Source organism: Esox lucius, chromosome 6, assembly GCF_011004845.1.
Source record: "Esox lucius isolate fEsoLuc1 chromosome 6, fEsoLuc1.pri, whole genome shotgun sequence".
Taxonomy (NCBI): domain Eukaryota; kingdom Metazoa; phylum Chordata; class Actinopteri; order Esociformes; family Esocidae; genus Esox; species Esox lucius.
This window is the reverse complement of record NC_047574.1, coordinates 19,811,049-19,838,979: the sequence shown is the minus strand read 5'-3', so window position 1 is coordinate 19,838,979 and position 27,931 is coordinate 19,811,049. Positions and strand designations below refer to the sequence as shown.

The following is a 27,931-nucleotide window of genomic DNA, read 5'->3' as shown; positions in this document are numbered from 1 at the left end:
ACAGCAACAACTTTATTCATTTCTAAAATATTCAGACCATGCATTCTCTTTTCTGTAATGTTCCAATAAAACACTATGATGTCAGGCAACTATCTGATACTACTTCCTGCTTTTCATCCACCTATTACCTTAGATAAGCCCATTAATGTTGTTCATGCAGACTGAAATCACTAAAATGAAATAAGTGAGTAAGGCAAAATTCTATCAAACCTGCATCGCAATATTCAAGCAGTAGCTTCCTTTTTCAAGGTCAAATGAACAGACCGGTTTGAGGTAATGTATATAAACCTACTACCAGGTCCCCAACCAGTTACATTTTCACCTTTCAGAATTAGAAGTGTGTGAGCATGTGATAAATACTGTAAATAAACATCCCGTGTAAACATTGCTATGCCAGATCTGAAAGAAAAAATCTCAGCACCCAAGACAGCTCTTCTAGCTAGACAAGAATTACATTTAACTTTTAAAAGTGATGTACGATTCAATACAATTACAGTTGAATTTCGGTTCAAAAGGCACAGAAATCTTGAGGCAACAGAATTTGTCTACACCTGCTAGAGACCGGAGACATTTACTGTGAACTCAGTAGTTGATTTGGCATTCACCATAAAAAATTTGCTGTCCAGCAACAAACATTGGAGGTCAAAGTTAGGGCCGGTGTAGTGGGTGCTGCTCTTGTCCTCAGAGCCTAGGTGGAGGTTGTAGTAGGTGTTGGTCTTGTCCTTAGATCCTAGGTGGAGGTCGTAGTAGGTCTTGGTCTTGTCCTTAGATTCTAGGTGGAGGTCGTAGTAGGTCTTGGTCTGGTCCTCGGGGCCTAAACCTACTAAGTCGTAGTAGGTGTTGGTCTTGTCCTTAGATCCTAGGTGGAGGTTGTAGTAGGAGTTGGTCTTGTCCTTAGATTCTAGGTGGAGGTTGTAGTAGGTGTTGGTCTTGTCCTTAGATCCTAGGTGGAGGTTGTAGTAGGTGTTGGTCTTGTCCTTAGATTCTAGGTGGAGGTCGTAGTAGGTGTTGGTCTTGTCCTTAGATCCTAGGTGGAGGTTGTAGTAGGAGTTGGTCTTGTCCTTAGATTCTAGGTGGAGGTTGTAGTAGGAGTTGGTCTTGTCCTTAGATTCTAGGTGGAGGTCGTAGTAGGTGTTGGTCTTGTCCTCAGGGCCTAGGTGGAGGTCGTAGTAGGTGTTGGTCTTGTCCTCAGGGCCTAGGTGGAGGTTGTAGTAGGAGTTGGTCTTGTCCTTAGATTCTAGGTGGAGGTTGTAGTAGGTGTTGGTCTTGTCCTTAGATCCTAGGTGGAGGTCGTAGTAGGTGTTGGTCTTGTCCTTAGATTCTAGGTGGAGGTTGTAGTAGGTGTTGGTCTTGTCCTTAGATTCTAGGTGGAGGTCGTAGTAGGTGTTGGTCTTGTCCTTAGATTCTAGGTGGAGGTTGTAGTAGGTGTTGGTCTTGTCCTTAGATTCTAGGTGGAGGTCGTAGTAGGTGTTGGTCTTGTCCTCAGGGCCTAGGTGGAGGTTGTAGTAGGTGTTGGTCTTGTCCTTAGATTCTAGGTGGAGGTCGTAGTAGGTGTTGGTCTTGTCCTTAGATTCTAGGTGGAGGTCGTAGTAGGTGTTGGTCTTGTCCTTAGATTCTAGGTGGAGGTTGTAGTAGGTGTTGGTCTTGTCCTTAGATTCTAGGTGGAGGTTGTAGTAGGAGTTGGTCTTGTCCTTAGATTCTAGGTGGAGGTTGTAGTAGGAGTTGGTCTTGTCCTTAGATTCTAGGTGGAGGTCGTAGTAGGTGTTGGTCTTGTCCTCAGGGCCTAGGTGGAGGGCGAGCTGGGGGGAGGCCTGGAGGTGCACGGGCTGGAGGGGGACCAGCCGGAAGACGGCTGGGCGGGGGTGCGCGGGAGGGAGGTGCGGAGCGAGAGGGAGGGGCGGTGCGGGAGGGAGGGGCGGAACGAGACGGAGGGGTGCAGACAGGGGGCGCAGCAGGGACAGTGGGAGGAGGAGGAGAAGACGACCGAATCAGAGGCCTCTGGTCGGCAGGGGGAGGAGGGATGTGAGCGTGAGGGGCAGGGGAGGGCCGAGCAGACTCATCGTTCTTCACTCGAGTGAAATTGATACAACGACCCTGCAACAGATGGACAGAGAGGCCTATTAGACCAGGGCTAGACAACGGACACCTTTCACAAGATTTGTTTACTTCATTAGGACCCCCTTTGGCTACTGCAGAAGTAGCAGCTACTCTTCCTGGGGTTCACATAAAACATCAAACACATGAGTACAGAACAGTATATAGACCAGACAACATACTATTCATTAAGTCACACTAACATGGTCGCCAGGAATGTATGTCCTGAATACGTCCTTGTTTGGATCAAGGTATGTCAAGATCAGGGTGGATGTTGTCAAACAATATAAACTAGGAATAATAATGGTTTTGGCATTAAGGAATGTTTTGTCAATGTTCTGTCTAAATGTGTGGTGTCGCAGCAATCTCAAAAATCTGCCAATTCACGAGAAACCAAACTTTCCACAGTCTGTCATACATTGTCTGTGAGCTAAAATGCACGCAAACACAAACACACTAGGCCCCATTAAACAAGGCCAACCCAACTCAGATCATGCGTCATTAACTGGACAGAATAAAAATCTCTTTCATGAGGTGAAATGAGGGGAGAATTCCACTTTTGTTCCAAGGAGATAGTTGCTATTGGCTTAGGCTAGCTTATTGTGTCAGGGTGTAGAAAGACCACAGTGATCACTAACTTTTTTCTGTTTCTGTGTACTGTTATGAGAGAACCTAACTCATTGGCATAGATACATTTCTGTTGAAAGTCAAGCAGTATTTTATCTCCCTGAATGTCTTTGACCTTGCTGATTCACCTCCCTGGGTTTTGTTATTTGTAATTTTGGATGTTTTTAAAAGAAAAATAAACGTACACATCATTACACTGGACAAAACGTAATGCATTCAGTATGTGAATAATAAAACACAGCTAAATCAGACCGGAATTTGTGAGCAACATGATAATTCAACAGCACAGCCGCAACACCTGAAACCGATGAAAAATCATAATGACGAAAAAGTGAAACAAATAGGACTAAACAAAGCAATAAAGAGCACAGCAGCACTGACAAAAAGCACAACCCACCATAAATTCGCAGCAGTAACGACCAGTGCGACAATATACCATAACGCGCCGACACATCCAGACCAATTATGAAGAACTCTGGCCTCTGACAATCACACATCCCTCCCATCTGCATTACTCACACTGCAGTGGGCCCATGAATGTCCGTCAATGGGGCTACCCGCTTCTGCCCCGACCTGTGTGTGTGTCCTCTGAAAGTGCGTCACCCAACCAGATGGGAGGTTGAAAGGCCACGAGCCATATTGTGACAGAAGAGATCCCCTTTCATTGTCCCCTGATCGCCCTGTCACACAGCGGTGGGGAGAAAGGGTAGAGGGCCTCTTTCATTGAAGAACGTGGACCTCCCATCAAAGTCTCTCTGCCTATACCTTCATATGCAGTATAGGGGTGTTCTGCTCTGGGCTTAGTGTAAGTGGATCATTGGCTGAGTGAGGTATGGACCTTAAACAGTGGCCTGTGAAGCGTTGAGAGTGCTTGTTTGAGCGAAGGGAGTGGATCGTTTTAATGTCCCACCTCCCATCTCTGTCTCCCTACCTCCCATCTCTGTCTCCCTACCTCCCATCTCTGTCTCCCTACCTCCCATCTCTGTCTCCCTACCTCCCATCTCTATCTCCCTACCTCCCATCTCTATCTCCCTACCTCCAATCTCTATCTCCCTACCTCCTATCTCTATCTCCCTACCTCCCATCTCTATCTCCCTACCTCCCATCTCTATCTCCCTACCTCCTATCTCTATCTCCCTACCTCCCATCTCTATCTCCCTACCTCCCATCTCTCTCTGTTCACTGCCCAACAATTCCCCCTCTGTGACGGCAGCTACCTTAAGTGAAACCAGCTCTATTCAGGAGTGACATAGTGTTAAAATACTAGCCCCTCGTGTCACACCGAAACAGCCTTGGGTGTTGTTGTGTACTTGGAATGCTGCTATTTTGGACTGTCAGCCATGCTCACAGGCCTGTCTCGAACAATGGTACGAATCTGTGTCAGAGGTCATGGGCAGCCTAGCGGTTGCTCCCTTTAACCATAAATGGATAGACGTCCATGACCTTTAAACTGTTGGTATCCCTTCGATATTGATGTAATGTGCGGATTCAACTAAAGCATTTCAAATGTGCCACAGACGCAATGAAAAGACTTGGCCACGACAGACTAATCTCGGACTTCTGGAGCCTAGGGCATGTTTCTCCCTTACTTGAAACCCCAAGCAAGTTCACTGCAGAGATTTCCTCCCTCCAACCCACCCCCTTACCTCAAATAATTTAAATTAGACCACCAAGGAACAGTGACAGGCCCACCTAACCCCAATACTAACCCAGTCACCTCTCAAAAACATAAGGAAAGAACAACTGGCTATTGATAGAGACCAAAAAAAGTGTTTTGACAGAGTGCAAAAAAAAGGCCAAAAAGGAGAGACAAAGAGAGGTTGAGTGAGAGAGTGGAGTGAAAGAGAAATGAGAAATTGCTGGTTGACATGTAGAGATGGTTAGAACACCAGAAAAACAGAAATATAGAGAACGTGGGGGTCTCTCTCTCTCTGTGTCCTCTCCCTCTTTGCACAACAATCGCACCAACAAAGCAGTCATAAAGTTAACCTTCCCCACGCGCATTTCAATGTGTCCGCTGTGACCTCACACAGACGTACTCACACGTTAAAGCACACACACACACACACACACACAGAGCTTTGTTCTGGTTTCAATGTCCATGGCAAGAGGAGATGGAGGAGAAGAGAGGGGAGGGGAAGAGTTAAGTTGGGTTTTAAAGGCTCTTAACGGGTCACTATGGTGTTCCGTGTTTCTCAATTGACCACATGCATAATGAAGCAGGTGGGCCACGGAAAACTCAGAACACTCCACATCTTTGATGGGGCCCTAGTGAGCTTCAGACATACAGCTCTCTGTTAACATGGCTAGGCAGGGAGAACATCAACCCTTTCCAGTCTTACGCTGAGAGAGAGGGGGGATGGGGTGGATGGGAAAAAGGAGGCAAACTTCCAAGAAAGAAAAGCTAATAAAATGAACAACGTTTGACGCATGTTTGTAATATCATCAACAGAAGTATCTTTAACAGCAGAGACCAATATTGCAAACAAATAATGTACATATATGAGTGTACAGAACCACTTGAATAACCTTTTGGGGTATTTTTTTAAGTGGGTTGGTTGTTCATATGGTTATTTGAGTAACAATTACATTTGCATCCTCATTTCATATTTTTTGGGTTTCCCCACTGTTTCTAAGGAAAGAATACTCCAAGACCCTTTTATTTTTAGAGTATAGATCTTCTGCACAAATTCTATGAGAGCCCTGAAACTGAATCAGTAAGACACAAGTAATGGACCAGATGCCAGGACCACAAACATAAATGAGATCCAGACACTGTTGTCCAACAGCAAACAAATAACTACAATTTCCTTTGCCTAATGTCATCTCAATTAGGCTGTGAATGACATGAGAGACAAGGCAAGAAGGCCTTCAACATAATCTAAAATAACATAAAATAAGACATACCAATCCGGGTTTAAAATCCTGCAATCCGTCATAGAACCCATTGCCCTTCACAGCTGTGAGGTGACATCTACTTACCAACCAAGACTTCATTAGATGTGATAAACATCCCAATTGAGTCTCTGCATGCAACATTTTCCAAAGTACTGTCAGAGCTCAATGGAAAATCCCAAATAATGCATGCAGAGTTGCTTTGGGACTATAACCAATAATTGTCAAAAACCAGAAAAAATATGGAAAATTTCACACCCACTTCATAAAAGCAACTCTCTAACCTTCCATAACAAAGCCCTCATCTATAGAGTGAAAACCTAGAAAAGAAAGTGTATGTACAGACTTCGTAAGCATGTCCGTGATATTGAGAGAGGCTACCATAAGCAGACATGGCTCTCGAGAGAAGAAAGGCATTGTGCACATTGTCCACGACATTAGGTGGAAACAGAGCTGCACTTCCTAACATCCTGCCAAATGTATGACCGTATTACAGCCACATTACATCAACTCACAGTCAGAATCAATACATTACTCTCCCTGTGTCTGAACAATTGTGGCTTTGTGTGTAGGACAGCAAGAGGGTTATTAGCTGTTCATTCAGACTCAGACTGTGTGTGTGTGTGTGTGAATGTAAAAGCATTAGAGAGGCTAGCTGTACTATGGGAACTACCAGTGACTTATAGTGAATGAATGTAATGGTTCCACTTGCACCTGCCATGTCTGGGGTACAGAATGGAGACACGTCATTGAAAAGGATCACAAAACACAAAAGAGAACCTGGAATCCGACTATAAGGAGGAACCCTCCTCATCTGAGAGGAACATGCAGACATTTCAGTCTGATAGTTTGGGATTTTGTTTATCTTCAGATTCAGATAAACTCATAAATAAAATATTTGTCTGGATGCTTGTTAGTGTTAGCTTGTAAAATAAGCTTTAACTTGCTGGATTCAGTGACCTCAAAGTGATATTCACAAATCTGACTCTGAATAACAGTGTAATACTGTAGTAAGTAAGCATCTCACCTTGTCTCCAGCCTGTGGTCTCATAAGGGATACCTGGTCATATCCTCGACGACACAGAGCCCACAGAGCATCCAACTTTCCCTGGAGAAAGAGAAGCAAGGTAGAGAGATGTTGCTTCAATCCTACCACAGACAGCTAATGCAGGAAACGAATACAGCGTGTCTGGTGTTTCTCCACACCAGGAAGGATCATAATAATAAATATCGCAATTCCGCAAGACCAACACTGATAGAGTTTCAATAATATAACAATAACACAAATCTAGATAAGCTAAATATATGCTCCATAACATGCCTGCCAAATATCAGAACTCAAAATCCAATTAGATGATGAGATTATGGTAAGTTGTGCATAATGAATGAAAAAAAAACAATAGGGTTTCTCACAGCTTCACTGTGAAACGTTCTTCTGAGTATCTCAACTCGTATTTGAATGCGTGTATGAGTGTTACCTTTATAGGTGTGTACCAACTCCTCTCCCGAGGAGGTTTCTGAGACTTGGGTGTGCGTGGTTTCGGTTGGTACGCTTCATACTCCTGTTCAGGCATTTTCACCACCGCATTTTTCGGCTTGTCCAGCTTAGCCCCTTCCTCTGTAGAGCCTTTGTCCCCCCACCGCACCTAGATGCATACACACACACACACATATATACACACTTGCACAATAGGATTAACGATCAGTTTTGGATTACCTATTGTTTAATCCAGCATACAAACAAGGGTCTGTATTGCTATAATCATTGTGTGTACGTGTCTGTGTACGTGTCTGTGTGTGTGTGTGTGTGTGTGTGTGTATACCTCCATGCGTTTGATCCCCCCCACCCCCCTCCCTCCATAGTACGACGCGTCCACTGTGGGCCATTTCTTTTTGGGCATCCCATCATCATCATCAGACTCCTGAAAGGAGACGAGACAGCTGTTCAGAGGTCAGCAATAACGCCTGTCGTCCAATGCGAATATGAGAAAGACAGTTGGGCTGTGTGTAGATGCAACCATCCGCACGCAAAGAGGGGTTTCCTTCAGTTACCACATAATTTAATAGAACACCACAATGGAGAACCAAGCCACAGGCCGGAAAAATAAATCATCTCAGACAGTAATTTGAGGATCTCCATGAAGGTGACTTACTGGCTCTGGGGGAGGTGGCGGCGGTGGCTCTTTGATGACCTGGAGAGAGAAACAAACCCACTGAATGGATAAATCAAGGAGACCCAGAACAACAAGCAGAATGAAACATAACAAAAAACCCTACAATTCCCAAATCACGAGCGCATGAGCAAGTCTTACCACCGTGCAGCACAGGGGCCAGAACCACCACATGAATAGAAGGCCCAGCAAAAGAGTCAGAATCAGCAACGAGATGAGCAGGATGGTCCCGTCAAACTACAGCGAGAGAGATGTCACTGGATGTCATAGCAAACTAAAATGCTGAATCATTTTTGAAGATAAACTTGTGTAAAATAAGGCTTAAAATCTTTGTTATTTAAAATAAAGGTTAAAGTAACTTGCTAAGTTTTCCGGTCTGGTTTGTGTTAATTGAAAATCAAGCAGGAGGATGCCAAAAGTTGGGGAGTTTTTGGTTTATTTCGTTAATGTTTTCCAATAAGAAAGACAGACTCTCATTCTCTGTTGCAACATGTCCTAATGAACAGGACCCTGTTGTGTCTGCGGACAGATGAGAGACACTATACTCACAGCCTCCTCTGTTGACAGAGAGAGCAGAGGAGACCGCACAGAAGAGGAGCAAGAGGAGACCGCACAGAAGAGGAGCAAGAGGAGACCGCACAGAAGAGGAGCAAGAGGAGAAGGAAGAAGATAAAGAGGAGGCACATAGATAAGAACAAATGATAGAAAACTCAAGGACAGAAATTGACAAAAACTGGTAATGTGATGTCATATAAGCCTACAGTACAATTTGCATTGCTTTACCGTCATATGGGTGTGGTTAAATGTGGCTGAATGTAACTTTAGTACTAAATCTTAAAGTTGTTATACTCACACATTCAGTGGTTGTGATGTAAACGGAACTGGTGATGTAGGACAGTCCTTCATTCATACTGACCTGTAGGTAGATCACCCTGCAGCACACACAACCCCATGGTACCCATCAACCCCAACAATGTACACTTATTCATGCTGATATGTAGATAGATCAGCCTGCAACACTATATTGTCTGTCAACCCATGAAACACATATTTCAGAACCCATGAAAACATTTTCAAACATCTCCTTAAAAAGCACTTGCCTGCCCTTACAAGAACTAATGTATACCTTAAAACACATACAAAACAAAACTATGCACTTTGCTTTACACAAAGGCCGCTCTGTGTACGTGCGTATCAGAAATATGCACTCATTTGAACTGTGCAGTAATTATTTGAGAGACGATTTTTGAACCAGAAAAACAAATGTACAACAGATTTTCAACATCCTGTGCTCGTAGGTTGACAAAAACTGCTTATGATCGCCATTTCATGTAGTTAACTCAGTTATTATATTGCAAACAGTTGTCCAACAGCCCACTCCTTGGACATTTTTAAGGCAATGACTAAGACATAGCATATTAACACATTCCAGTCTTTGCATCTGGCTATCTGTACTCTCTCTGGCCAACATCTGCTCTCTGACAGACTCTACCTACACTGCAATGGCACACAGGGACTTTGGCATTGGAACGGACTTGTGAAGCTTTTTGAGAATGCATCTCTGCAAACCGTACAGTGCAGGGTATCAAAGCAAGGTTTATTAGGACTGCATTGTTGACCGCCTGCAAGAGTGAAACAAGGACGGAACCCGCGGGGTATTTCTAGAGACTCTGTAACTGCTGCTAGCAAGCTATAGCCCAGATGAGAGCAAGCTGAGAGGGTTTCTGTATGTACAGTGTGTCTGTGTGCACGCTGGTGTGTGTGTTTCTGGGGGCTGTTGCAACAATAACAAAAACCCACTGGTGGGTGGACACTGGAGATGAGAGAGTGGAAGTGAGTTGTGGTAATGATTTAGGAGGCAGAAGAAGAGTAGATCATTGAAAGTAGTTGCGGGTTGAGAGAGGGACAGTGGGGTTGAGGTCATTTGAGGGGTGGGATGGGAAAGGAGGGTGCAGACTGAAGGAGAGGGGGGGGGTTTTCCTGTTTTACATCCTTCGAGACCTCCCCCTTCCTCTCGCTAAATCGAGCACAGTATGAAACTGTTCCACCGTGTATAGCTCCACACAAAGAGTACCAGACAAACACAGACTTTGAAGGAAATCTGTACCCCCTCTTCCCACTCTCTTTCCCCTTCTTCGCTTCTCTCTCTCCGGGCAGGCAGGGGGGCACAGTGCGATCAGCACCCTGGTGACAGACCCATCGTCCCACCCATCAATCAGCCCCCTGCCGTGAGTGTGTGTGCGTCCGTGTGTGTGTGCGTCCGGGTGTGCGAGCAGCGTAGCTTCCTCCCAGTCCCCGTGTATCCCTGTGACAGCAGCAACGCTGACTTCTTGAGACAGGGCTGAGGGGTGTGAGTGTGTGTTAGGGGGCTGATGGTGGCGGGAAGGCGGGTTGGGCGGGGAGGCGGCCTTAAATGCCCTCTGACATTGTCAATATACATACACAACTCACTCTGGCACCTCCAGGTAGACGTCTTGTTGAAAATAGAGCATGTGAATGATACACCCGTGTGGTGCACGTGGTCAGAGCATGGTGCTCACGACATCACAACGGCACGGGGCCTGCATGAAGACGTACGCACTTACTGACATAAGCTGATGTAGATAAGAGTGCTAACAGTTTGTTTCTAATTATATGTTTCTATCCAGTTTTTGCTATAGAAGTTGCAACGTTTCAATTCCTGAATATCAACAACACTAATTCAGCTAACTCCCGGCTGCGCCCGAAAGTAATCAAATCCTTATTGTGGTTGATGACACCATGGGCTTTCAGACAGAGCCCAAGGTAATGGGAATTTCACTCAAATTAGATTTTTCGACAAACTTTCCTTTTAACTGGAATGGCTTGGTCCCGAAAAATGAAATGGCTTTGGCCCAAAAATCCGGGCAAATAACAACAGGCGTCATCGTCTGGACTTTCAGCTTTTTTTTTCCCAGTTAATTTTCTTGCACTCACATGCCCTGAGTCCTGCTGGTACAGTGAATACTAATGGGCTGACACAGTAATGGCGCTGGCAAAAACACATAGCCTCCTGGGCACCATTATGGCCGCATAAATGGAGAAGCAGCCCAATTATTCCGTGTTACAGCCATAGGGCGTGGGGGTGGTGGGCGCATGCCAACCTGACAGCCAGGTATGGGCTGCTTCGTTCTAGCCTCGTTTTATGCATAGCAGTAGAAACAAAAAGTTGGCCGAAGTAGACTGACTCTGACTGCAAGCAATGAGAAACTGAGGAATGTAACTACTGAGAAACAATGACCAAATCCCCTGGTCAACAAAGACTCACTTCTTGATATGGCTTGTGAACAGAAAGTGTCTTTAAGAGTGGGGTTGCTGTGTCGAGTCTTTCTGACCGCAAGCCAAGAAAAGCTCAAGCCCTTCTCAGACATCTGAGTGACAGCAACAAGACAGCTGATCACCCGGAGGTGTCTGGGGCTCCAGGGACAGCGACAGAAGAATTATGCTCAGGGCTGGGAGGCAGTTACTCCTAGCATTCAGCTTCCGGCACAACGTAAATATTATTTTTTTCTCCCTAGAGGAGCTCTCAAACCTGGGGTGGTTCAGGAAAATGCTAGGGTCAAGGCTTTCGACATGGCTGTGTTTTCAAATTGTCTCTCATGCTGAACTGGGCAAATAAAGAAATGGATAGATCTGAGTAAGCCTGTTCACCCCCTCCGTCACGTGTGCACACAGAAGTCTCATTAAACTAGGCTCTACTTTTCTCCTCCGTTATTTTCTTTATCCTCCATAAAAGTCCTTCTCACTCTGATTACTGTCTACATTAGTTAGCGGTGACTGATTGATCACAGCAACAAATGACTTTGGCCCTAATTTGTTCAAGGACACTGATCTGCCAAACAATAGAAGGATCCAGATGAGGTGTCAGAGCGCTCTAGTGTGTGCAGCCTATCAGGCTTGTTTACTGCGGTGCCAGAATGAAGGCAATTTCCTTTTCTATCTATGCTGAAAACTCCCAACCCCTGGACGTACTGGTTAATCATGACCAAAACCCCTGTCACCTGAAGTTCTTTCCACATACTGTGGCACAAACACCTTCAAAATTGCTAACAGAGTAGCTGCAATTTACCACAAACCCCCTGTTGCTCTACCTTCATGTAGATTTTCGGTACAACACAGAAACTGCAAATATGTCCAATTAACCGTAAATATATATTATACACTCACCAATCATATTGCATTTCTTTATATGCTTACTAACCACTGAAGATAATTAAAGGTCAACTTTGCATATATTTGGTATATTTGGACCCTTGGTGTGTATTTTGTTCTCTACCTCTCTTATATGTCCTCTACCACAAGCAGCACTATTACACTAGGTAAAATGGTACGTTTAAATATACTAATGCCACATTTCCACTGGTACTTAACCGAAACACCGGTGTGGTTTGTTGACATCAAAGTGTTTTCATTAGAAGTTTGCCACTAAGGCACTTGTGGTGGGGAGGGAAGAGAAATCCTTCAAAGGCCTTTTTTAACCCATCTTCCACTGATGACAAAGATCCAAATCAACAGCTGTAATTGATGTAAACAAGGGCTCCGATGGATGTTCTTTATCTAGAGGTGGGTAGAACATTCTGGGTGTACTATCCAAATTGTGTTTCATACTGGCTGGCTAAAATAGTTAATTAATGAAAGGGTACTGTCTTTGTCAAATAGATGTTTGTTCTTTCATTTTGATACCCGGTTTAGTTCATTTATAATTAGCTAAGCCAAGGTATGTGCTTCCCACAAAACAAAAGACTCAACTTTCATGTCCTGACCATGTATGGCTACTTGTTTCTTGAATCTTTCAAATGGATTGCAAGCTATGTGTTTTATCAAATAAATGGCCATGTTTATTTCCTTTCTAGATAACAATGATTTAGACAGGCACAGAGCAGCAGAGATGGCAGACAGAGATGGTGGAAATTACCCATGAGCTCAAATTACCCATTAACTTTAAATAGAAAAAGTAAATATTTATACAAATACAGTTTTGGCCAAAGGTATTGGTGCCCTTGAACTTCATGGTGAAACTGGTGACATTTTTTAAATGGGGTATCCACATATATATTTATTGGATTTATAGTTAAACAAAACACAACAATCTGAATAATTTACAATATCTTAAGAATATCAAATAAATCCTGAAGTGGCCCTGGACAATATTAATTGGCACCTTCTAGAAGTAAAAATGAATTTAAAGTAGGTGATTCTCCTTTACTTTAGAATAAACTGAGCTATCATGAGTTGCAGATGTCTGCAATATGAAAACTGCTCATTTAACCAATTTGAATATAGAAAGGACTGTTCAAATGGTTGCGAAAGCACCTTGATCAACTGCCATACAAGCTGACTAAGCTGGAAAATGTTGGTAAAGTGCACCATTTATATTTTTACAGAAATAAATCAAGCCTTCAAAGTCTGTGGGGTTGCTATGGTGGGTTGAATGCATGCATGGCATCATGAAATCAAGAGAATAACAATGCATTTTGGAGCACAATGTCAAACCCAGAGTCAGGATTCTTGGTCTCTGTCAAAGGTCTCAAATACCACATACTCACTTCAAAAAGCACCCAGGTATAATTCAAGACAAAATACTGAACTGTTCTGAAGTGACCAGTAATGAGTCCAGATCTAAGTCACACTGGAGCTGTTTGCATCCACAGCGCTTGATTGCAGTTTTTTTGGCCAAAGGTGTGCTATCAAATATTGGGTTTCAATAATTTTGCCAATACCATTGCTGTATCTGTAAAAGGATATGTTAGGTTCTCAAACAAAAATAAAGGTCCTGTAATATTAACAGTGAATTAAAGAATTATGGAGACCAAATGCAACCTATTTTTTGAAACAATGTGAATCTTTTGCAAGGGTGCCAATACTGAACACAACTATGAAGGTAGGCATTCTAGAATGTAAAAAAAAAAAGACTGCATGCAGACACAAGTATGTCATGTGTACAAGTATGAACAGTTAAGAAATGTGATAACTATAAGAAACATTATTGCCATTGATATGGACAACAGGGTACTGGGCAATGAATTGTTGAACTTTGCCCTCAGGCCTTTGCTACAACTGCAGGTACGAACTAATAAATGAATATAAATCCTAACAAAACTAAACATTGAATATCTTGTTTCTAGTGGTATTATTGTAACTATCTAGTTCCTGTACTAAGAGTTACTGAAATTGATTTTTTTTGCCATACGATACATAGGTTTTGTTTCAAGAAAAACAATGGACCAAAATGCTGTTCTTAGTTACAGTCCAAGTAAATTCCTTTGTTTAACTGGGAAAAAACGATCACTTTACTACCTACCACAACAATTTGGAATGTAGGACAACAAGCCAGGTAGGATTTGGGTTACTAGGCTTAAGGCCAACTGGTGCTACCCTGTTTTAGCGGAAACCAAACACCTTGGTGTTTTGGGATAGTACACTGGAATTTGGCACCAATGGAAATGAGGCATTAGTGAATAATGGTAATTCTGTTGCCACTGCCAATCTGTAAAACTGTCCAGACTAAAGTACACACTAGAACATTTTAGAAGCTAGAGGAGAAACGTACCTTCCGACTTCCTCTATGACTGGAGCAGGACAGAGCAAGAAAGTGTCCTCTATACCGACAGGCTTCTCATCTAAAGAGAAATGACATTCTGTTAATTGAACAGGTTTAACATCACATAAACACTTCAATAATACGAAGGCAAACAGTCCCGAGCATCTTTGTTGGAAAAGAAGGGTGCTTGCAATGCCAGGGTTTTGGTTTCCATTCCTCCATGGGCCGTAAATGAAAAATGCTGCTCTCACAAAAAAACGTTTGATAAACTGTTTTGCGTTTGAGAAAGATTCATTCAAACTGTTCTTAGAACATAAGTTTAAAGGATATCACCATTTTCCACAGAACATGCATATACATTTTGGCATGGCTCACCCAGAGAGTGCGTGTCATTGAGTTTGAAGCTACAGAGGACCTGGTCGGTATTTCTGGCATGAAGAAAACCATTCCCTCGAACAACCACTTGGAATGACTCTGAGAGAACAAAACCAAATGGTTAGGAACACAATAACAGAAAACATTCAAACAGGTTGGAAATGGATTTCATTTAAAACCCTGTCTCCAAAAAAGTTGTGACACAGCGTAAAATATAAATAAAAAAATAATGCAATGATGTGCAATTCATATATCCCTATATTTAATTGAAAATAGTACAAAGACAACATATCAAATGTTGAAATTGAGAAATGTTATTGTTTTTGGAAAAATACATTCCCATATTTAATTTGATGCCAGTAACACATTTTTTAAAGTTGGGACTGGGGCATGTTTATAATTGTGTTGCATCACCTCTTCTTTCAACAATACTCTGTAAGCGTTTGGGAACTGAAGAGACTAATTGATTCCCATTCTTGCTTGATATAGGATTTCAGCTGCTCAACAGTTCGGGTTCTCCTTTGTCATATTTATCATTTCAGAATGTGCCAAATGTTTTCAATGGGTGACAGGTCTGGACTGCAGGCTGGCCAGTTTAGCGCCCAGAACCTTTTACTACAGAATGTGGTTTGGCATTGCTGAAATAAGCATCCCTTATGCATCCCATACCGTCACGGATGCTGGCTTTTGAACTGTTAAGAAGCTGGATGATCCCTTTCCTCTTTTGTCTGGAGGACGCAGCGTTCATGATTCCCCAAAACATTTTCACATTTTGATTCATCAGACCACAGGCCAATTTTCCACTTTGCCTCAGTCATCTTAAATGAGCTCGGGCCCAGAAAAGGTGGTGGCGTTTCTGGATCTTGTTCATATAGGGTTCCATCTTTGTATGGTAATGTTTTACTTGCATTTGTGGATGCACCGACGTGCTGTGTTCACAGACAGTGGCTTTCGGAAGTGTTCCTGAGGTTTTTCTGGATTCTCTGAATCTTTTAATCATATTATGTACCGTAGGTGATGAGATCTCCAAATTCATTGCAATTTTAGGTTGAGAAACATTATTTGTAAATGTTTGCACTATTTGCCCACGCAGTATTTCACAAAGTGATGAACCCCTCCCCGTCCTCAGTTCTGACAGACCCATCCTCTCTGGAATGAATATTTAATACCCAATCCTATCACTGAACTGTTGCCAATTGACCTAATTAGTTGTGTGATATTCCACCAGGTTTAGTTTTTTCAGCATTACACAACATTTCCAGTCTTTTGTTGCCTCTGTCCCAAAATTCTTTGAAACGAGTTGCTGGCATCCAATTGTAAGTGGGCATATATTTTTCGAAAAACAATAAAATGTCTCAGTTTCAACATTTGATATGTTGTCTTTGTACACTTTTCTATTGAATATAGGGTTTAAATGATTTGCACATTATTGCATTCTGTTTTTATTTCCATTTTACACAGGGTCCTAATGTTTTTGGAAATGGGGTTGTATTCTTTTGTATTAAGTGTGATATTACAACCTATTCAGAAGACAACATGACTTCTCTGCTACCTCTTTGTCTCATGTGCCCCTGTTTAACATTATATAAGTTGTGTGTATGTGCGTGTATGAGTGTCTTCTTGCCTGGTCTTTTGGTGTTCAACCTTTCAGGCAGACTTAACTCAAGCAGGAGAGAAACATCTAGCATATGCTTCAGTGGTGCTAACGGTGTGTGTGTGTGTGTGTGTGTATTTTTGTGTCTACAGGCATATGCTTCAGTGGTGCTAACGGTGTGTGTGTGTGTGTGTATTTTTGTGTCTACAGGCATATGCTTCAGTGGTGCTAACGGTGTGTGTGTGTACGTATGTGTGTATGCGTGTGTCTACAGGCATATGCTTCACTGGTGCTAACGCTAAAAGTGCTGCTGTTCCCAAATCACAGTCTGTATAGCCAAGAGTGATGTGTGTGTGCGTGTGTTTGTGAATGGGTGTGTGTGTGCGTTTGTGTGTGTCTCTGACCTTTCAGTCCCCCAAGGCACCACTAAAGCGCATTGACGGAAGCTAACCAGCATATGCTGGAATGTGTGTATGTGTGTCAGGGTGTGTGTGTTGTACAGCATATGCTGAAGAGAGGGAGAAAGAAATGCCCGCTTAGAACACTGTCTGCAGGGCTGCTGAAAGAGACAGACTACATCTGACCTTACCTATGGCATCAACTGCACGTCAATGTGCTTCTGTGTATGTGTGTGCGTATTCCTGCGTGTGTGTGATATTTACTGTGCACTGAGGCCTATTCTAGCCTTATCTCTGCTAATAGAAATGAACATTTGCCACACCTTTAACATTTAAAGCTGCATACAGAAAGATTAAAGTTCACAGGATAAAGACATCACTATGTGTGTGTGTGTGTGTGTGTGTGTGGGGGGGGGGGGTGTTTGTCACCAGGGTAAAGTAGTGTTTCAAAAAGGTCAAGGCAATGCAACTGGTATAATATTCTCACTCTCTGAAATGCCAGCAAGACATCAGTATTCATGTAGGTCCTATACACTTTGTTGTACACCTATATATTCATTTGAGTTTGCCGGTGACTGTATTCATTTGCTGTGTGTGTGTGTCTGTGACTAGTCAGGGGATAGCGACACGTCACTAGCCCTCTTGTCTCCCTGCATGACCAAAACTCCCTTTCCACACACAAACATTACCCCCCCCCCCCCCTCCACGGGGCATCCATTTTTCTAATGAACCTGTCACAACTTCTCTTCTCCTTTCCCCTCGTAGTGGGCGTGAGCTGATGCGCACACACACTCGTCAGACTTACAGGTATGAATGTAAGGTGACAACTTGTGTGTGAGTGTGTGTGTGTGTTCGACCAGCAGCCGACCAGGGTAGTGTGATTGACTGTGTGTGGGGTGTGTGTGGGTGTGTATGTATATGAAGGGGGTTTGGCAAGTCCGAATGTGGCCACTTCAATCAAGTTAGTACGACAGGACAGTAATAGGGCTGAGGGAATGGGGGAAGACGGCGGGTGGGGGGGGGGGGGTGAAAGGAAGAGGCAGGTTAGAGGTCAGATGTTAATGAAAGCAGCAATCTCTGCTGTCATGTTAGATAGCGGGACTACCTATCAATGCCCTGTGTGGGTGCGCGTGCCCGTGACCAGCGCTGTCAGGTTAGATAGTGAAGCCGCCGTTCACTGCCGCCGTTCACTGTCCAGTCTGATGGCCTGTTCGCAGGCACCGGGGTCTGGTCACTTCACATCAACGTGAGGGACGTGTCTGTGCACTGGTTAAAAGAACGTCAGTGTGTGTGTGTTTGTGTGTGTGCGCGTCTGTGTGTTGGTGGACTGTGACTCTGTTTTGTTATCTTTGTGCTCATGGCAGGAAGTGAGAGCCATACTGACAGTAAAGCCTGTTCAAAATTCTGAAGCGACTGTGGCACTAACTCAAATCGTTTTTTCCATCAGTGCCTCAGTGTAAATAGAAATCAGCCCTGTCCTTCTCTATCCGTTTCTTAACCACATCCATTTGCCTCCAGATTAACATCCAGATTCAGAGGCCACTTTAGAACACTAAGATGTTTTTTTTCCTGGAGTTATTTAACATTTTAATATTATGTATTATACACCTTTGAATCCTTAATGCTGATTGCTGATAAATGTGGTATATACACCCTAATATTAAACCATATATTATTACTCTAACTAGCAGATGTATATTATTAATATTTTAATAAAAAATGAATTAAATATTGTCCCCTAATATTCAAATAACTTATATAAAAATAAGTCTCAGTATAATGGCCATTGCTTGCTACAGTCCTGTATTGTTTAACGGACTAAAAGGCTTTATCCAATGAACCAATTTAATGTAATAAATCATATGTGTTAAGGACATCTCATTTAAATATACTTCTCTTGATTGACAACTTAACCTTTATATCTACTTATTCCTGGTGTGTGAAACTGGCATCTTAGGTCACTGACCATTATTGTTGTCATCAATCGAATAGTAAATCAGACTGCCTGGGATGTTTCCACTCACAGACTGGCCAGGCAAGGATGTGCCGGTCCTGATTAGTATATTATTATAAGGGCCAGAGTCTTTATCAAAGTGTCTTCCTTTCTTTTTTTTACTTTGGTACTCTCTCGCTCTCCACCCAACCTCCACACGCTCATATTCCATTATGAACATTGATCATGTCCAGGGAAAGCAAATCTCTTCCGCTACTTGCTGTAGAGCAATATGGGAGTACATATTAAGTGCTAATAAGGTCATGTCAGACCTCGTCCATTTTGCTGTCTACACACACTAAACCTCTTCAGACCACTCAGATACACAGACGGACATTTTAGGAATCTCTGTCCGATCATTCTTTTCCAAAACCTAGACCTAACCTTAACTTTTAACCCTAAACACTACCACTTATTTGTGAGGGAAAAAGTCAGTGTCTAACTTTGATTCTAGGCTCGGCAATTACCTTTGGAGTCTGCTACTGTCAATTAAATTCATGAAAGCCATTACAAAGGTGAAAAGTAAAAATAAAATAAAAAACATAGATAAAACCATAGGCTCACAACAAAAAGAAAAGTTTATTGTAACGTCATGAATAAAAAAAGAAAGCATTGACTAAGTAATTGCAAACAGCCTGGTAGGCCAAAGAAGACCTTTGTATTGGATGACCAGAAAATGCTCAACATAATGAAAAATAAAATAATTCCAGAAAGATCAGAAATACTCTCCAGCAGATCGCATGGATATCATCAGCCAAGCTACAGAGGCTGTACTGCAAGGTACAAAACACTAGTTAGCCTCAAAACAAGATGGCCAGGTTAGTTTAATAAAATGTTCCTTAAAGAGCCTGCAGAGTTCTATAAAAAGGTATTGTGGACCAATGATATAAAGATGAATGTGCTAGAGTGATGGCAAGAGGAAAGAGCAGAGAATAAAAGAACTGCTGCAGATCAACAGCATACCACCTATTCTGTGATATGGGGGGAGGGGGTATTATGGCTTATCTGTTTTTGTTTATAATATAAATGGTGATGGGCAGAAGCATAATGTATGTATGCCAAAGCGAAAGTAAATGCCAGCTTATTGGATGTCGCTTTGTCTTACAAGACAATGTTCCCAAACACACTGCCATTTCAACAATGAAGTTCTTCAGAGCCAAGTCAATCATCAAATGTAATTCCAGTTGAACATGCTTTTCAATTGTGGAAGCCTAGACTCATGGCAATAACACAACAAAAGAAAAACAACAACAGAAAATGGCTGCTTGGCAGGCTTGGTGGACCATCACCAGAGAAGATACACAGTGTCTGGTTAGGCTAATGGATTGCAGACTCCAGATAGTTAAGGCATGCATGGGATACTGTATGCTACCAAATACTAAACATAAATGCTCAATTTGTGCATATTCCATGAGTCCATCCCTCAACAGCTGGTGCTATGAAAGAGGGTGAGCATGTTTAATATAAACTGTCTAAATATTAGTAATTTGTAAAACCAATAGTTCCACAAATAACCTAAAATTAAAGTGAAGTAATTGTATGTTTTTAAATCAATACTTCGGAGAAGTATTTTTAATCTTGGAGACGACAATTAACAAGTCTGCAGTCATGTTGGCTAGCAAGGAGATAGGTCGGCTTCGATTTTATGTGGACGATAAATGTCAAAAGAAACAAATTCCTGGAAAAACCACACCCCTGAGTTATCCAATTAAACAAAAGTGCTTTCTCTATGCGGTAATGGGCTGGTTGGGAGGGTGACAGGGCAGATGATTCAGGGTCATTCAGACTAGCTACTTAACATATTAGATGTGGCAAACTAGGCCAGAGGCAGCCAGGCTTATGGATGCATGGCTAATTTTGCCTGACTGTCTTGGAACCACACACACACACACACATCTAAAAACATGCCCCCACACCACGCATACGGGACACACACATGCTAATTTCCCATGACCATGCAAAGTAATACATTTGCTGTCACTTCCTGTGACCGACCGTACGCTTGCCTCACACACCACATGAAGTTCATTCTTTCAGCCAAAGAAGTGTCCCACTGTATCAATATCTCTGTATCTCTGATCAATGCCATCATTAGATTAATTATAATAAAAATTATAGGCATCATCAAATTCACTATAGATTTTTTTGGACGAGGTTGGTCTGTAGTCGGTTTCTTAGAACATTTTCCCCAGAGACCCAGTTGCACAGGAAAATGTGCTCTGTGCTCATTAGATATTTAAAACGAACGTATTATGAATTTATAAGAATGGTTACCAAACGATTCTACCAACAACTCTTACCTCCTGCACACACACTGGACGGCTCAGCATCTAGAATCTCGATGCATGACTTCTTAATGATCTGAGGAGGAAGCATAACGGACATTGGGGTCATCGTGGCGTAGAGAAATTTTAGAAAAAAATATTTTTCGACAAAAGACACAATAAGGAAAGGTTTATTTTATCAGAACCGTTATTTAACCAAGTAAGTTGAAGGAAAACACATGCATGGCTATTTTTTTATTTACAGCATCAACCTAGTTCTAGAGGGAGGAGAGAAAATTATACAGCTAGTTGGGATCCGAGGATGATTAGGTAGCTATGCTGGTATGTGGGTCAGATTGTATCCTGGACACAAAGGTTAACACCCCTTCTCTTGGGGATGATTACTGATCACAGAGTCTGGACAAGTTATTCCAAGTTATTACATGATATACTTGTTCCTTCATCCATGTGCTGTGTACAATTCTTTTTTGCTTCATAAATACCATACTTACCGAGTCTATTATCCCCCTGAGGGCTTGGAAGCCCCCCCAGACAGGGAACACATGGTCCAGGGTGTCTGCTATGGTGGCCAGCTATAGAATACACACAGATGACATACAATTTGTTTCATTAAAGATATTCACAGAAACAGGTGTGTGTGTGAGTGTGTGCACGTGTTTGTGTGTGCGTGTGTGAGAGTTACCTGTGTTTCGTTGAACTCTTTGACTCCCACACAATAAACGATGGCACCAAGAGACCGTGCCCTCTCAGCCTGCATGGAGAGGACACACACAGGTCTGAACAACACACACGCCATCTTTCATGTTTCTCACCTCGAATTACACTAAATCATAACTGTGTGTGTGTGTGTTTGTTTGTATGTGTGTGTGTGCCTACCTCACGTTGTGCAGTATCAAACTGCCACGGATTCAGTTCTCCATCAGTCAGTGCGATGATCACACTGGCTGTCCCTTTAAAACGAGAAAACGCCATTGTATCCTACACATCAGCCTCTACACATCGATCCACACACATTTAAACATATACAGAGACCTGGATACAGTGGATACAATTACTGGGCGCAGCACACTTACCACGATTCTCATAGTGGATCTGCTCATTGGCCTGCAAATAGAAAGATCCTATTGATAACCAGCATCGAAACAGGATGGTTACTGCTTTTTAAGGTCGCTGTTGAGGGGACGGTGTTACCTTCTCCAGGCCAAGGTTCATGAACGTGTCTCCCCCTGGAAACTCTCTCCGCAGTGCTGTTAGACCTTTGTCAATGGCCTCCCTGGGGAGAGGAGGACAGGAACAGGAGGAAATGAGAGGCTGTCAACAAATACACTGTTACTGATATGTCTCACGTACACAAAACCAAAGAGAGAAATCCCTCAATGGCGTTTCAAAGGTGAGATTTTGGCAGCTGAAATGGTAAATGAGTGGCAGAGCGTGCTTTATCTCAACACCTGTTTTCAGTTAATTTCATGATAGTCGTTCCTCGGGTGGAGAAGACAATGAAGGACATCCGCAACATGGGGCTGCAGAAAGACAGGAAACACATTATGGTCAAGGGTTTCTTTATGTCCGTGCACAAGGGGATGCATGGAATGCCTCTGTCGATTTAAATATATTTCATCCCAGTGTGGCCAAGTCACATTTATAATGAAATATATTGTTATTATTTTATGCCTTATGTTACTACTCTATTGTATTTGTGTATATTTTCAAACATATAACCTTTTTTTGATAGAGACAGTGGGGAAAGATATTGGGGGGATTTTGTTGTTGAAAGAGCGATGGCCCATATTTTAACTTAGGACACATTAGGACACGAGCACCAGCGTCTTACCCCTTCAACCTTGTTTATTGTTGAGACTGATTAATGCGCTGTGTTTTGTAAAGGGAGAAGAAGATTGCTGAACCTGTGTTGCCACTGTGTAGGAAGAATAACAGTTGAATTTGATTTGAAAGGGAACTATTTTAGACTGCAGGGATACTTCTTACCTGATGAATTTATGGGCTAGCTGCTCAACGAAGGTGTAGATCTCCTGCCAGTGGTCTTTTACACTTCCAGATCTGAAGGAAGAAAACAAATTAAACACTGTAACTGGGAGCTACTTCTCATCCACTAACCACTATACAGGTGACACAGAGTGAATGAGGAAAGTCAGCATGTCGCTGAAGTGATATGTAAGCTCCAGAACTTCTGAATGCAGAGCCCTAACATCCAGGATTCAACCACAGCCAGTTGGATCAGCTCATTTCCCAGGGGGCTGATGCTAACGCTAATATTGCTAATTAGGGGCTAATTGCTGGTAATAATGCTGATGCTAAATGCTAATAATGCCAGGAGGCTGGGGGCTAGACCGGGACAGATGTTCCGTTCCGCCTCCAGCAGGAAGCTGGTTGCCCCATCCCCCACCCCACCCCCGCTCTCATCCCCTTCTCCACACCCCCAGTGCCTGTCTATGTGAGGGGGAACAGATGGTCCTAGTAAGCAGGACCAGCTTAACAACCTAACAACAGGTTGGGGTCCAGAGAGTGAAAAGGCTGCTGTATGAGCAACAGAGGGACACCAGGCTCACACTCTGTGGGGGTGATCATGGAGAGTGTGTGTGTGTATATTCAGGGTGATCTTGGAGAGTGTGTGTGTATATTCAGGGTGATCATGGAGAGTGTGTGTGTATATTCAGGGTGATCATGGAGTGTGTGTGTGTATATTCAGGGTGATCTTGGAGAGTGTGTGTGTATATTCAGGGTGATCATGGAGTGTGTGTGTGTATATTCAGGGTGATCGTGGAGAGTGTGTGTGTATATTCAGGGTGATCATGGAGTGTGTGTGTGTATATTCAGGGTGATCTTGGAGAGTGTGTGTGTATATTCAGGGTGATCTTGGAGAGTGCGTGAGTATATTCAGGGGATGGGTTAGGCAGAAATATATTTTTTTCTCTTTGAGTGGGCATGTTAACACATTTCTTCCTGCAGGCATCTTAGTTAAAAACCCTGTAAATGGCAGCAGTGTTCAGTATGTAAACCAAACTAATGATAAACTCTGAGGGAGGTGTCTGGTTTTATTACTGTGTCGGTACAGCAGATATTCCATAAGACAGGCTCTCAGTCAATGTTAGGTGTAAGTGTGCTTGTGTGAGACGTTTATCAGTCAATTCGTGCATGTGTGCTTCGGAGTGGAGGCTTTCTGTGTAAGACTGTCAGGAACTCTGTTAGGCTACTTCACTATGTTGTGTACAAAACTAGAATGTAATGTTGCACACAAGTACATAACAGTTTACTTAGGAGCTGGAAACAAGGGAGAGTAAAAAAAAGCAAAGCTTTTTTTCACCTAAAGCCTGTAGCTAAAACATTCTCATACTTTCATCCAGAAGATGTTGCTTGAGGCCCCAAATCCTCAACGTCCAGACTGACTAAAAAAATGGAGAGAATACATGGTACTAGAGGCTGGATTTGTATGTGTGCGGGCATGTGTGTTTATGTGAGGTGTGGTCAATGTGTGCCATCCCAGATACCATAGGCCTGTGTTCAACTTTCAGGGCTGAAGGGTAACAAGTGGGGGCTTGCCAACTGATGTTGGAAGCGGCACAACAATTCCAAAGGTAGAAAAGCATTACAGGGAAAAAAAATTGTAAATCCTGATCAAAACATATCTCTTTGTTTCTCTCTTTGTCTTCAACATGACTTTCTGCCATGTCATTTTTACACTACTGTAGCTTTATTCAGATGAACGACACTTTCAGATCTGCGACAGAGATACTTTTTGTAATGTTTACGTGTGAAAATGGCAACTGTCACACGTCATCTTCCAAAGTAACTTTTCCTACTAAGGTCTGAAGACGACCTCTCACTCAATGTTTATTGGATTGGAAATAGTGGTGACATATAAAGTCTGGTTCTGTAAGTCCATCCAGCTCAGTTAAAAGACTTAGTTGGGAAGCAAATGAAAACATCACACACCGGCAAGAAACAACTTTGCTACCACCAGCACGACAAATAGTGCAGTCTAAGTAGGTTCTTAGACCTCACAGAACAATTTAAATAAACAAAATGGACCATTTGAATAATCATTTTAAAGTGTTTGACAAACTGAAAAAGCCTCAGTTAAGGTTCCTTCGCAGTACCAATTTGAAGAATACCTAAATAAAAATCCTACCGGATTTTTTTTTACACTGGTTCTAGAACAAGACTTGTGAAAGAACACTGTTAGAGCTATAGTCCCCAACACGTTGTCGGTTCAGCCCATCGGCATTGTGATGACAAGCTGTTTTTAGAGATTTCTGAGTTCTAAGCATGCTTGGACATGTCTGTCATTTCTATTTCTCTATGAACTCTCCTCACATCTTGGATCTCTGTCAAATATAACCAAAATCGTATTATGTTCGATGGCTGAGCCACTGCCCATGGATTAAAGCAATCACACAGGTTTTTGTTGTTATATTCCATTTCTCCCCTGAGTGATGCAGTAGTCTACACCACTATCTAGCAGTAAAACTTGCATCATTGCGGCCGGGAGTATAAAACCTAATCGCTGCATACTGACAGTGCCAGAAGCTGTGCTGAATTGTCTTGCGTGGTGGAAGGGTAAGCTGCTGGACTCCAGTGACTCCTCGTGGTATGTCGGCTGCCTGCAAGACGGCTGGTAGAAGAATGCGCTCTCCTATCAGCCGATACTTTTGTGTTGATTGAGTTGTGTGATAAAAAGCAGTATGGCTTGGCAAGATCAATCTGAGTTAAACAGATTAATATAAGCCCACGTTCATTTCTATTGGTCAATGGCAGACTTCTTTATAATCTGGAAAATAGGATGTTAAGTAATATTCTTTCTACACAGATGTGGCATATCAACTGTAATACAGATCTGTAATTTGGTGCCAGAGTAACATTTTATGTGTTTTTCACAAAATGCTAATGATGAACACAGGGGCATAGATTGGGGAGGGTCATGACATGGTGTCGGAAATGATCCACAGTCCCTCCCCAATTTTATTGTGGTGAACAATAAGCCATCAACAGCAGGATGCCATAGAGGACAAACTACTGAAGACAAATGTGGCCTCTAACAGTCCGTCTTTGTTCTATCTAATGCAGCTGCTGTACACCGTGCTTCTGAAATACATTCTTAGAAAATGTCTCACTGTCTGCCACTTAATGTATATAGGCTGCAAGGCCACATTACTCATTACTTGCTGTTCCATGTGCCTGTGAGAAAGTTGTAAACAGATCTAGGACCAGTTACTCATTGTGATCCTATTCTTAACCACTGGGGGAAAACCTCATACTGACCACAGATCAGTGTGTTGAATAGCTTCTTATGGCCTGGCAGCAGCAGCTGTGGCCGCCAGCGTCGTCAGCCGGTAACTCAATCCCTTCATCCTGCCTGCCCTGCCTATCCCCTCGGGGACAAGGACTGTTTTCCCCACGCTTTCAGTGAATTGGAGGGGTGTATCGTGCATTTGTCCTAATGAACGAGGATTTCACATCCAAATAGGCTACACAGTCCAACGGTCACTTTGCCAAGTACTATTCCATTCCATACGTTGATTCTGAAACAATAAACGTAACTATATGTTGAACGTTGTTGTTTTTCGTTTATTACCGAGTGAATATAATATTACAAAGCGAACATAATACATTAATGTAGGCTACATTAACAGAAAAGTTATTACAGCCTTAGCTCGTCTTGCGTCTTAATGCGGTTTTCAAGATTGTGAGAAGAACTGAAAGACAAACGCGCTGCTCGCGGGAGCAGTCCGCGTTCTCAAACGAATGTGCGGGTTGCATGGTGATGTGCAGTGAGGAGAAAGTAATAACTCATAAATAAAAAACGGACACTTACTTGTCAAGGACAAAGTATAAGTCAAAAGCTCCTTGACAGGACCTCTCCTCCCCCAGTTCTTCTTCAATCTCTCCGTTTACTGAGGGAAGTCTGAGAATAAAAAGCCCCATTCCCAACAACATCATGGTTAGAGACAAGAGAACCGGAGCCCTCGCCATCTTTACCGGATTGTTCTGTAGTCTAGAACCCCAAAACATCACCGAGTCAGAGACGACTCCCACATTATTGTGCAGAGTCTTAACGATGAATTGATGATATACTCCCGATCAAAAAAACTGTTAAATAGGATATCGATATGGTAGTGAAAGATCGGTTGTCCAAAGTGACGAGATAAACATAAATCCGTTCAAATCCCTGGTACTCCGGCTTCCTTGCCTCAAGCAGCCCCTGGTGGACTGGTACAGGACAGTATTCAGCTTAAGTCAGCCGCACAACAGCGAGCATAGTTTTTTTTTTTTTTTTTCGGGAGGAAAACGAATCATGTCAAATATTGTTATAATGAACATGCCAATAGCCGGTGAGAAGTCAATGTCTACAGAGATTTAGGAAATGATCCACATGCACAAAAACAATGCCCCTTTCAATCACCACACAAAACAGCATGGATGATGAAAGATGTACAGCGTTAGTGCCCAATCTACAAAATATGAAACTTGAGATCCGTTATAAAGTTGAAATAGGTGATGGATTTTTTTTCAATTCAGATGAAAAATCAACAAAACCGTGTTGTTATTCTCAGTGAAAGTTGTCAAACATACATTTATTGTACATTCAATTACATTTCAAATGAATTCATGCTCCACCCATTTTCTGAAATGAGGGCACACCAGTAACGGGCAGTGGCTAGGGCACACAACCCTCGGGCGCGGTTGCACCAATCCCAATTAAGATAATTCCAGGGTAGTAGGAGAAATATCCTGACATCTTATTGTTGTCTGGTAAAAGATAGCGTCTTTCTGTTATAAGTCTACCATTATATTTTAATTAATAATTATTCCAAAACATCGGATAAAACAATGATTCTAGATTGATTGGATTGTAACCTATGGATGTAAAATGTAAACAAATGCATTTTATGTAATTTCACCCAAAGTTCCTACACACATACCT

The 27,931-nt window shown here is 42.5% G+C and overlaps 1 protein-coding gene across 1 annotated transcript; it reads right to left on the bottom strand.

Annotated features, from left to right (window-relative positions):
* Positions 1–1,655: 1,655 nt before the first annotated feature.
* LOC105027241 (anthrax toxin receptor 1-like) lies at positions 1,656–27,541 on the bottom strand. The gene is made up of 18 exons (XM_013134254.4): positions 26,822–27,541; positions 22,978–23,049; positions 22,440–22,511; positions 22,183–22,264; positions 22,065–22,095; positions 21,868–21,941; positions 21,674–21,742; positions 21,483–21,563; positions 21,007–21,067; positions 14,722–14,820; positions 14,356–14,425; positions 8,641–8,719; positions 7,929–8,024; positions 7,770–7,808; positions 7,440–7,538; positions 7,095–7,262; positions 6,644–6,724; positions 1,656–2,094 (listed from the first exon to the last, which is right to left on the bottom strand). Exons 1-18 carry the CDS (start codon positions 27,016–27,018, stop codon positions 1,777–1,779), a joined length of 1,788 nt encoding a protein of 595 aa, XP_012989708.2. The 5' UTR covers positions 27,019–27,541; the 3' UTR covers positions 1,656–1,776.
* Between the last annotated feature and the right edge of the window lie 390 nt (positions 27,542–27,931).